Source organism: Culex pipiens, chromosome 1 (assembly GCF_016801865.2).
Source record: "Culex pipiens pallens isolate TS chromosome 1, TS_CPP_V2, whole genome shotgun sequence".
NCBI classification, from domain to species: domain Eukaryota; kingdom Metazoa; phylum Arthropoda; class Insecta; order Diptera; family Culicidae; genus Culex; species Culex pipiens.
The window spans coordinates 65,668,520-65,680,932 of NC_068937.1; the positions used below are offsets into that span (position 1 = coordinate 65,668,520).

Genomic DNA, 12,413 nt, shown 5'->3' on the forward strand with positions numbered 1-12,413 from the left:
TAAATTTAGACATATTCAGACACTTACTTCACAATTTCAACGTGGCCTGCACAAATAGCGTTGTGTAAAGCAGTTATCCCTTCATCGTTCGCTGCACTAGGATTAGAAACCTAAAAAGCAAAAACAAAAGATTTTTGTCAAATTATTATTGTCCAGCTGGCTGCGTATGGCAATATACCTGAGAAGCAGTTATTTTAACAAGCTCTAATTCCCCTTCTAAACTGGCATCTAGTAGAAGGGCTAGAGGATCGAAACTAACTCTGCGAGCAAACTTAATATTCCCATCTGATGCTACACTAGGTACAAAGCTTCTTTTTCGTCTAGTTGTTTCTTCTGTCCAGATGTGCTTTGTCCCCTCAGCTCGTTCGTTATGGACATCAATGTCTTCCTTTTCATCAGATGTTCTGCTGCACAAAGCTGATTTATTAGTTAAATTGGCTGATTCTCCCTGTTTATCAGATTCTGATGTTTGGAAACTCAAAGACATTTCTGTTGTTTGTTCTTCAAATTTATCCTTATCTGCTGATCCGTATGTTTGTGGCATTTCAATAGCACGATGTGGTGCTGTCAGTTGATTTTTCTGCATACCAATGTGGAAGTGTTTCAATCTTGGATGTTCCGAATAGGGTGATTTTTTAATAGTCAAAGGTCTTGCTTTTATGGGTAGACCATCGGATATGACACTGCCACTACAACTGGCTTTTGGAAAATGTGCAATAAATTGTGAGCTGTGTTCACATTGATAAGTTTTTTTATCAACAGTGACTTCAGATGATGTGTCTGCTTCAGACAAAACAACGTTTTGTTTTAAAGGTTTCGGAGGTAATGCTGGCTTTATTTTGTCTGTAGATTCCATACTAGTTGATATGTCTGTTATTTTAGTTTGAGGTACAACCATGTGAATCATTTTTTCATTACAATTAGCCGAGAGGCCTGGTTTTTTGGATGATAAAGTTTTAGGATAAAACTGAGAAGACTCCACTGATACGTGTTGGTCGTCAGAGATGGTTTCTTGATTTGTTGTAATACTGATGGCAACGGATCTATTTACTAATAATGGAATACTGTATACTGGTGTTTTCATTCTTGTACTTGGTAATGAATCGCAAACCTTATCGCTGTCACATTCATTATTTATTTCATCTGTGTTTCTATGAGTACTTTCAGAAATTATATCATTATATGTGCAGGGTTTTCGATTAGTAACATGATCATCATTTTCAAATTCTTGATCCATTTGACTCAGCTCATGTTCAGTTCTAGATTTAGCTCTCTTAGTCGAATTTATAGTTTCATCGACAGTCAATGCGTTAAGATATTCACTATCTTCCGCGTTTTGTAGATTAAGAAAGATTCTATTTTGCTTTGCAGCCAATTTATGTTCATCGCTTTCAGGAGCCATAGAGTAGTCCATTCCGTATGCTTTATCTAATTCATCTGTGTATGCTTGAGTATAATACCGAGATTTACTGTCCACAATGTTAAATGTCGGATGACAGTTCGAACCGCTTGCTATAGAATTGCTCAGAACGTTCGTTTTATTTCTAATCGTGCCTTGTGTAACAATTTTTTCCGGAAAGTGATTAAAAGGTCCAACAGCTACCACATTATTTCTTGGCCCATTATTTTGTGAATGAAAACTTGATGAGACAGATCTAAAAAAAACATATTTTTAATCAGACAGTTGAGAACAATATTTAAACAAAATTACCGGACATGATTTCCAGCATTATTGTTTGAATTTGAATGGTTCAGAATGACATGAGATGATCGTTTTTTATTTAACCGACCCTGTAATTCCAAAATGCGTTGGTCAACCGATTGAAGTTCAGCTTGTCTTTTCTGGAGAGCATCTCGTTGCAAATGTAATCGTGCATCTTGCTGTAGTGATAACTTGTTGCGGTACTTTAGAAAAAGAAAAAGAAAATAATTGAACACGTACTGCTTTAACACTCTTCACGAGAAATTATTTGCAACCCTGCGCAAAATTAAGGATACACGCAGAAAAATAAGGCATATTTGAATCAACAAAACATTTTGCTGATTTGAAAATCAAGATTTTTGTTGAATCAACGCTAAACATCAAAGCAACTTTTTCAAAACAACAAAAGATTTTTGTGGAATTGAGAAAATCAAGGTTTGTTTCAACGCAAAATCGGCGTTGATTGTATTCAACAAAAATTTTGTTGAAACAAACCTCGTTCAGGCTGATTCTACAAAACATTTTTCTGCGTGTAGAGAAACAACGGCTAGCTTTTCATAGTGTGGCATAACATCAAACAGAAGCAAACTTTTGCAAAATAAACATGCGTTTAATACTTCATGTCCAGACTTTTTTTTATTAGGTCCTACGAACTTATGAAACACACTAGTTTATTGGACCTTTAAAAAAACTCTAGATGTGTTTATTTTCGTTATTTCCGTATTCTCTTTTGCACGTCTGCTTCTGGTTGTAGAACTCTGCCTTGGTCCAACAATATTTTATTTCTTTAGGTCTGTTCTGAATGTTTCCGTTCTTGCAAAAGTTATCAGAATTCGAAAATATGTAAAAATAATAATATAGTTTTATAAGCCCGTGTAAATCAAGTTATTGTTAATTTGGTACATTGTTTTACTCTTACTTTCTCGTAGGATATTTGTTCATATTTTGGGCCTACTAAGCCGAGCGCACTTTTAATTTGATGTATTCTCAAAGGCTGCTATAGGCAGCCTTGCTTATATTACATGAATAAGTTGGGCCCAAAGAAAGCCATTTTGCATCATGTTTGTCCATATAATTGTCCATACAAATTTGGCAGCTGTCCATACAAAATTGATGTAGGAAAATTCAAAAATCTGTATCTTTCGAAGGATTTTTTTTATCGATTTGGTGTCTTCGGCAAAGTTGTAGGTATGGATACGGACTACACTAGAAAAAAAGGCTACACGGTAAAATTTTTTTTGATGATTTTTTATTTAACTTTTTGTAACTAAAACTTGATTTGCAAAAAAACACTATTTTTCATTTTTTTTATTTTTTGATATGTTTTAGAGGACACGGTGGCATTTTTCGAGACGAGATTTGTCTGATCACGCCTTCCGTCCGACGGGAAATAATTGAAGGGGCTTTACTTCAAAAGCCACCATCTAAAAGTATCTGTATCTTTAAAGGGTTACTTCCTAGCATGTTGGTATGTTCTACAAAGTTGTTCCCCAGTTCAAAACCTATCTCCTACTATAAGAATCAAGTCATTTCATCGATTTATTAAAAAAAATCCTAATACAATGTAAAAAAAGATAGTTTCCCATGGAAAATAAATCAAAATCCCATATAAATTTCAAATTAAAACTGGAGCTCCTAGACCTTACCAAATGGGCTTAAATTTTCGGGAGTGCTTCTGGGGACATAAAAGAACGAAATTCCGGTTGATGCAAGACAAAATAACAACTTTTGCCTTTTTCATAGAAACGTGAACCACGCTAATGTGCATGCTTTTGCATGCGATTTTACCATCGGATTTTTCGCTGTGTCCAGGGATAGGTATCGAATTGGTATCCTTTGTTATTATATGTCAAGTAAAGCAAACAATCGTTGAAAAACTTATTTCTCTTGCTTTATTACAAATAAAATGATCAAATTAAATATGTTGACACTTACGGAAAGGTTAATCAATAATTTTTGCAGATGGATTCGATCACCAAAAGGAAAATTGACGGATTTGATGAGTGCGGATTTTCAGTTGCACCGGCGAGTCCTTCTTCTGCTCGTGCCTCGTCTGAATGTTGAGGTGCGGCTTCGGGTAGATCTCCTTCACGTTCAGGGACGACACTGAATCCACAATCAGTGAGTGCGGCCCCGTTTGCTGTGGCCACGATGGCACGATCGCAACCTGCCGACGTTCGGATGAATGGCGTTCGTAAAGGGCATCCGCTGTCCGGACGAGGGTTCCGCCATCGAGACCGACACCGGCACTTTGACGTGCTGCTGCGGGGGAACCTGCATCAGGGGGTTTCATCGACATTCCGAACACGATTACGTGCGTGGTCGGGCAGAATATGGTTTGGTATCCAGGCAGGAAAAGAATGTTCGACATAACCTGATGCTGAAAGGCTTCCGGTCGGCCGTCACTGACCTGGCCGGCGAAGTTACGACCCCGGTAGATCTGGTAGATGGTTTGGTGGTGGGCACACTCCTGTCCTGGGAGAGGTCAAGACACCGTGCAAGCGAAACGGACGTAAGTACAATCTCTTGTTACAAGTGGTTGACGTCGAGCATGGCCCCCTCCTTTCTGCCCAAGCGTGCAAGTAATTGGGATTCGTGATGTAGAATCGAGGATTCGGGAGAGGAGTTTGTGGGCCGGGTAAACAACAAGTAGACGGACACAAATTTGTAAGTTGTAAAGTTGAAACAAAAAACAGTGAAATAAATAACACAAAATTCATGCTAACGTGCAAACACGAAACATGAACCACACGCGGATAGATCCGGGTGGTGATTCACGGAGGGAGGACAAGACGGTTTAGGACGACACAGGACAGAACCGCTGTTTGTGTACAAGTAAGTTTGAAACAGATAAACATGAACAACATAACAAAACATGCAAAATCTGTACAAACATGTAAAACCGAACACGCTGTTAAACATAACCTAAAATTTACAGCTACAACACAAACGTAGAACACAAATCCGGATCGGGTTGGACGGAAAACAGGAAACAAACAAATTGTAAGACAAAACACACACACACACACACACACACACACACACACACACACACACACACACACACACACAAACACAACATGTACTAAATATTAATCTAAATTGCAGCTTTGATCTGCCGTAATAAATTGGCTGATTAACAAAGAGGTTTTTTCGTTGGCGTCCGAACATCATCAAAGAATTTGTTTCCGACGCGGAACGGTTCAGGATGGCCCCCAAACCCAAGCCGGATGTTCCTGCCGACTGCGTAGTCTGCGGCAAAGTGAAGGGTGACGACGCTGAGACGGTGGAGTGCGAAGCTTGCCGGCTTTGGGCACATTCGGCATGCGCTGGAGAAACGGGAAAAGTTGAGAACTACTTTTGCCCGAACTGTTCTCAGTCGCTGCAAGTGCCAAAGACCCGGAAGAACGCCAAGAAGCCGAAGAGCGATGCGGGCACTACTTTCGGCGCTGCTGACCTGCCAAAGGACGTGCTGGAACAGTTGGAGTTGGAAAGAGTGGAGCGGGAGAAGAAGATGGCCCAGGAGGTGATGATTCGTATGAAGCGGATCGAGATGGAGAAGAAATTTGCCGAGCAGGAGCTCTGGATCGAGAGAGAAATGCAGGAGAGGGAGTTTGCGGCGGAGAAAGAGGTGCGCGCGCTGAAGCTCAAGATGGAGCAGGAGATTTTGGATAGGCAGAAGGCTGCGGAGGAAGAGTTCCTCGCGAAGCAGAAGGAGCTCAAGAAGCTCGTCAAGAAGAGCAAGCAGAAGCTTGAGAAGGCCGCGGTGGATCCACCGGCTGGCAAGGGCGAGGGAGCGGGCGCGGGCTCGACGGACACTCCGAAGGGGGTTCTAGGAAAGCCGAAGATACCCGTCCCCAAATTCAGCGATTCCGATCCCGACAGCAGTGGTGATGAGAGCGACGAGAAGGAGGACCCGATGACACCGGTTTCTGAATCGCGCGAGGTCTCTGACGGGCCGGGGAAACCGGTCACGAAGTTGACGAAGGAGCAATTGGCGGCTAGACAAGCCATGTTGCGACATCTGCCGAAGTTCTCCGGGGAGCCGGAAGTGTGGCCTCTCTTCATAAGCAGCTTCAAGTACACCACTGAAGCCTGCGGATTCACGAATGTAGACAACTTGAAGAGATTGGTGGATTGTCTCGAAGGGCCAGCGCTGACATTGGTGTAGGGTCGGCTCGTGCTACCGGACCCGGTACCGGATGTCATCGAAGACTTGCGACACATGTTTGGCCGGCCGGAGAAGCTTCAGGCGCTTTTGCAGAAGGTCCGGAACGCGCCACGAGCGACAATCTCGACACGTTCATCCATTTCGGGATCACCATCAAGCAACTGTGTGATCACCTGGAAGTGTCGAGAATGAAGGATCATCTGAACAACCCGATGCTGGTCCAGGAGCTGGTTGAAAGATTGCCGACAAGTCATCAACTCGACTGGGTGCGCTACAGGCGGGGAAAGGTCAACACTCCGCTGAGAATGCTGTCCGATTTCTTATCGGAACTGGTTGAGGACGTGTCGGAGGTGGCCGAGTTTGCGGCGCTCTCGCTTCAGGAGCCGACGTAAGCACACGGCGGGAAGGGCAAGCGGAACGAGTTCGTGCACCTGCACGAAGCGACGAGAGAGAAAGCGGCGGGTGGCAGAACGAGCATGGCTTGCTACGTTTGTACACAAACGAACCACTTTATACGGAACTGTGACGAGTTCAGAGGAATGCGGGTGCCTGAGCGCATGAAGACAGTGGAGCGCTTGAAGCTGTGCACGGTGTGCTTGAGCAGCCATGACAACAGCGCGTGCCATTCGAAGATGCGCTGCCAGATCGGAAATTGTCGAGGACGACATCATCCGCTACTTCACCGCGAGGAAGCTGCGAGGCAGTTCCAACGGGTTGACTGCAACACGCACAAGGTCGACGGCGGGGTGATCTTCTGGACAATTCCGATCACCATGTACGCGGGGAGCAAGGCGTTCAACACTCTGGCGTTTTTGGACGAAGGTTGCAGAGCCGGTCAAGGAGAAACCGACCATCTTGATAGGGCTTGACAACATCCATCTCTTCGCGCCGCTGGAATCAAGAGTCGGTCAACAAGGCGAACCGATTGCTGTCCGTTCAAAGCTCGGCTGGACCGTGTACGGACCTGATACACCCAAGCCCTTGGTGCATACGTTCCTGAATCTGCATGTCGTCAAGCCGGCCAGCAACCAAGAACTCCACGACATGATGAGGGGCCAGTACGTCCTGGACGAAGTTGGTGTTGCGTCGTTTGCGGTGTCCGAGTCTGCCGAAGAACAACGAGCGAAGAAGATCGTGGAGACGACGACGAAGCGCACCGGAGAGCGGTTCGAAACCGGTCTGCTGTGGCGCGAGGACGAGCGGCGATTTCCGGATAGCTACCCGATGGCAACGCGGGGGCTGCAGGCGTTGGAGAGGAAGCTGAACAAGAACCCGACGTTGAAGCAGAACGTCTCTCAATAGATCGCGGAGTACCAGAGCAAGGGGTACGCGCACAAAGCAACGGCTGTGGAGCTGAAGACGCCCAGCAACGCCGTTTGGGCGTCGTCCATAAAGTATGTCACGCTCTAGGGGGGGAGGGGGGGTCTGAGCAAGTGTGACCTTGCGTGTTTTAAGTATAGGAAAAGCGTGACAAAGGGGAGTAGGGGGGGGTAAATTTTGGCTGATTTTAGCGTGACGTACTTTATGGATGAAGCCTTGGTATCTGCCACTGAACGTCGTCCTGAACCCTCGGAAGCCGGATAAGACAAGACTGGTTTGGAACGCGTCGGTGCAGGGTGTCTCGCTGAACTCACAGCTGCTCAAGGGACCGGACATATTGGTGCCGCTGCCACGAGTTGTGTGTCGTTTCCGGGAGAGACCGATCGCGCTAGATGGGGACATACAAGAAATGTACCATCAGATCAGGATCAGAGAGGAGGACAAGCAAGCTCAACGCTTCCTGTTCCGCGAGAACCCTGCCGACGCTCCGCAGGTGTACGTCATGGACGTTGCAACGTTCGGGTCGGCTTGCTCCCCAAGTTCGGCTCAGTTCGTGAAGAACCTGAACGCGGACCAGTATGCGGAGGACTTCCCGGAGGCAGCTGCGGCGATTAAGGAGCGACACTACGTGGACGACTACTACGAATCGGTGGACACGGTCGAGGAAGCGATTCGGCGGGCCAACGAGGTGAAGTTCATCCACTCGAAAGGAGGTTTCAACATCCGGAACTGGGTGTCAAACTCGAAGAAGGTGCTGGACGCGATGGGAGAACAACGCGTGAAGACATCCGTGCACTTCAACCAGGAAAAGTCGGCATTCTACGAGCGTATACTCGGCATAGTCTGGGAACCGGATCAGGGCGTGTTCTGCTTCGCGGTGGCCTTGAAGCCGGAGTTCCGCGACGTTCTGGCGGGAGAGCGACATCCGACCAAGCGGATCGTGCTGAGTGTGGTCATGGCGCAATTCGATCCAGCGGGATTCCTCGGACCGATCACCATTCTCGGAAAGATCCTGGTGCAAGATCTGTGGCGCACGGGGTGCGAGTGGGACGAAATGATCGACGAGCTGGCTTTTCAGAGGTGGCTGCGTTGGATCAACTTTTTGGCGAACGCAAATCACTTCAAACTACCAAGGTGCTACTTCGGGAACGCGCGGTGGGACGAGATTGAGGAGATTCAGCTGCACATCTTCGCGGATGCGGGCAACAAGGCATACGGATGAGTGGCGTACTTCCGAGCGATTGTCCGGGGCGAAGTGGTGGTGGCGCTGGTGATGAGTCGGTCCAAGGTGGTGCCGCTGAAGATGCTATCCATTCCGCGTCTGGAGCTGGAGTCGTGTGTACTTGCGGCGCGCATGTCCCAGGCGATTCACGACAACCACAGTTTCCCGATCAGCAAGACCTTTTTCTGGACAGATTCGGCGGTCGTCCTGTCGTGGATCCGCTCCGATCAGCGTCGCTACAAACAGTTCGTCGGATTTCGGATTGGTGCCATTTTGAGCATGACGTCGCTGATGGATTGGAACTTCGTCCCGACGCAACACAACATCGCCGACATCCTGACGAAGTGGAGTAAGGACCCGAACGTCCGGCCTGACAGTCCGTGGGTCTGCTGACCGAGGTTCATCCACGACCAGCAAGTAAACTGGCCGAGGAAAGGCCTGCCCCCACCGAACACCACGGAGGAACTTCGCGTGCATCTACTTCTACATGACGTGAAGGTGGTGGACACCATCGTGGAGGTGAACCACTTCTCAAGGTGAACGATGTTGGTGAGGACCATGGCGTGCGCTCACCGTTTCGTGTCGAACCTCAAGCGGAAAACGAAAGGGCTGCCGATGGAGACGCTGCGTGCGACGAAGGCACAGGCGAAGATGCTGAGACCGACGACGGTACCGTCGGTACGAGTGGCTCTGCAGCAGGACGAGTACAAGCAGGCGGAGGTGTACCTGCTGAAGATAGTGCAGGCGGAGAGCTTCATCGACGAGGTGAAAGCAGAGACGCATCGAGCTCTATAGGCTAATTAAAAACTCCTTACCTGCTTTGTATAGTAGAACAGAGCTAAGCTCTGTAAGCAGCGAGCAGAGCCAGCTCTGTATAGGGAAAAATAATATTGAATTGCATATATCTCAAAAACTATAAGTTTTAGAAAGTTGACATGTTCTAGAAAATTGCTGGTACCAAAAGTTTCTATATTATTATCTTAGACGTCATTATAATAGGTAATTGATATTTATTGCGCGTCAGTATCGTGCAAGCAGTGGTGATGGGAAGGTGGATTTTTGTGGTGTTCTCTTTGTGTTATGTTCGTGTTCATGTTCGAGTCAGAGTAGTGTGGTGCTTTTCGGGACGCGCAGTTCTGTTTTTTTTTACCTTCTTTTTTTTCATTTTTTTTTTTTCCACTCGCGTTCGTTGGCCGATGAGTTTTTTTGTATTGTTCTCTATTTATAGTTTTTTTTTTATAAAAACGTACCTATTTTTTTTAGACTAGCAAGTCGTATTGCTGGATTAAGCCCTTTCTATATCATTTCAATAATCATTTCAATAATCATTTCAATAAATGAAGCCCTTCCTACATCACCGTTGATCGGAAGGCACGCCGACGGAGAATTTCTGGATAATCGCGGTCGAATTAATACTATATTTAAATCCCTAGATAGCTATCTTTCCGCAGCCGGCTGCCTAAGATTTTTAAAATTTCAACCGATAAACAAATTGCTTATGGTCGCATCACCTACCACAGTGAATCCTGACCTCATACCCATCTTACTAACCCCTCAAAACTCATGTGATACTTTGTCGGAGACGCAGTCGATTTGGCGGTCCCATCACTCAAGTATCGGACTAACATTCCCATCCACTTCCCCGTGTCTTACCTCTGGTCGTGGCCGGCGTCGGTATTGATCAGCATGATAGGGACCTTTGAAAATTGCGAAGGGTTCCTACTTTTCATCTGTGGTCCACGGAGCAATGTTTGGGGGTCCTGGTCAATAACGAAGTAGCAGCTACGGGTAGACACCAATGCTATGCTATGCTATTATCTTAGACGTCATTATAATTTGATTGATTTTAGTTGTGCAAAACAAGAAAAAACTATTTATTTTCTAAGATACAAGGTATAGAATATTTTTGTTTTCGACAAAGTTGCTCAACTACCAAAAATGAACAACTCTCTCGAAGAAACCAAAGCTCTATCTTCAATTGATACCAAGAAAAAATTAAAACTATTTTTATAATAAATACTACTTGCGACAAATACAAAGCGACCGCGTCGTAGGCACAGGTAATATAAAGCATGTCTGGTAGAGATCGTCTGAAGTGAAAACTAGTTTAGCAAAGTGTTCATACACACAAAGAAAAAATACTCTAAATTTAAAAAGATCGTTCGTTGGATTAAAAGTTCGCGTTGGTGAATATTCGTAGAAAGTTCAAACTTTTTAATTTAAAAGTTAAAAAGTTGTTGATACTACCATGCATTTCTGGAACAACATCGTTGTATAGGTAAAAGTTTTTTTACTTTTGATATAAGAAAATACTTTTTATGGCAAGAATAAATAACATTTAACATTACAGTGATGATTTTCGAAACATGTGATGGATTTTATTTCAATATTTTAATATTAAAACAGTATGTTTTCGATATTTTTTTGTATTTAACGGATCTGCTTATGGTTGGCCAACTTCCGCGTCCAAGCTGTACCGATTCTTACGGTACGCCACCGGTCACGTTCGAAGGCCCCAGGCTGAGCAGGTTACGGATGGATGTTTCGTTGGGGAGCAACATCGCGGCCTTTATTTTGGAGCGCGACAGCGATGTAGAGAACAGGGTGGTCTCGTTGCCGGCAATCATCAGGACAGGCTTGGAGGAGTTGGCCATTGGTTGTTGATTCGGGAAGGGAAGTCGACATTTTCGGCTAGGAAGTGAAGCGCATGAACGGATAGTTCACGATCACTTCGTCGAACTATCCACAGATCACTTCGTTCCACAGATATTGCCAACTCGCCGTCAAAATTCATCCGGCCGAAGCTGCGCCGTTGCGAGATGAGCGTTTGCGGGCGGGAGTTGCTAAAAGAGCTTGAAAGTAAATGAAATTGGCTAGACACTGAACACATTCTCAATACTCACCTGTAACTTCTTCAGTATTCCAGGTTGATGTTTTTGATCAGGTTCGTCGGATCTCGCTCCAACCTCTGGAAGTAATCTGAGTACAACAGCTCCAGGACCTGCGGCTTTCGTACAGACGGTCCTTCCAGAACTAATGCAAACTGTTCTTCCGGATGTTTAGGTAATACTCGTCCCGCAACGAGAAATGGACTGCGGACCCTCAGGACATCCCACACTGTCCCGTCATCACCTCTGGCACATAATGCTGCTGATGGTCGTAAACCGCCGGCACCGAGTGCAACATCCGCGCTGACCACCTCCGATTATGCCGCTACTCGTCGTTTCCCTCTACCGTCGGATCCTTCTCCTCACCGTGAAAATTAACTTTTTCGTACTTGTTCAAAAAGCGGATGTAAATCTGTCTCAACGTCAATCTCGTCTACCCACCCCGGGCCACCACCACCGAATACAACCGGTGCAAATCCACATCCCAACCTCCGATCTTCGGCAACCACATAAACGGCGTCCTACAAAAACAAACAAAATAATCTCAAACGCCACCAAACACCCAAGCTTCCTTCTTACCAATTTCGGTCGTGAAACAGCAGGTCCTGCAGGAAGCTGCAGCCATGGCCTTATCCTTTTGAAAACCAACTTTCCCCTAATCTCCCAACCTTGTTCTGCACCCGCACCCGAGCCCGCACCATCCTCTTTCGAAGGTTTCCGCGTCCAAGTCCTGGCAGCGGCCGCGTTCGGTTTTGATAGTCGTCGTGGACCACCACTCACCGGAATCACCAAAACGTTTGTTTACATTTTGGACTTAGGCGAACACGGTTACACGAGAACGACAAAATGAAATAAATTTTACAGTCGAATTAAAAGTGAAAACTTTTAAATCAGTGAGCAATGAGATTTTCAAAAACTGTAGCAGTAAAAGTTTTCATTTTCAAAACAAGAAAAAAACTTTTAATGTAGCAAATTTTAACAACTTTTTAAATCTAAAGTAAGTTACTTTTGTCATTACCATAATATTTTTTTGTGTGTAGAGAGTTTTTGCTCTCGTCTGGATGGTTGAAAGAAATTTCAGATAAAATTATACAAATTTATATAATTATA

The 12,413-nt window shown here is 45.3% G+C and overlaps 2 protein-coding genes across 2 annotated transcripts in view; one reads left to right on the top strand and one right to left on the bottom strand.

Moving 5' to 3' along the window:
• Window positions 1-23: 23 nt before the first annotated feature.
• LOC120431481 (uncharacterized) overlaps window positions 24-12,413 on the bottom strand; it is a 42,460-nt gene continuing 30,070 nt past the window's right edge. Inside the window, exons 4-6 of the mRNA XM_039596595.2 lie at window positions 1,712-1,905; window positions 179-1,655; window positions 24-110 (exon numbers count right to left, since the gene is read on the bottom strand). Of these exons, the coding sequence (XP_039452529.1) occupies window positions 24-110; window positions 179-1,655; window positions 1,712-1,905 (1,758 nt within the window). The remainder of the gene's footprint in view (window positions 111-178; window positions 1,656-1,711; window positions 1,906-12,413) is intronic.
• LOC120431482 (titin homolog) lies at window positions 4,637-5,879 on the top strand. The gene is made up of 2 exons (XM_039596596.2): window positions 4,637-4,705; window positions 4,811-5,879. The coding sequence occupies exon 2, from the start codon at window positions 4,911-4,913 to the stop codon at window positions 5,871-5,873; it is 963 nt and encodes a 320-aa protein (XP_039452530.1). The 5' UTR covers window positions 4,637-4,705; window positions 4,811-4,910; the 3' UTR covers window positions 5,874-5,879.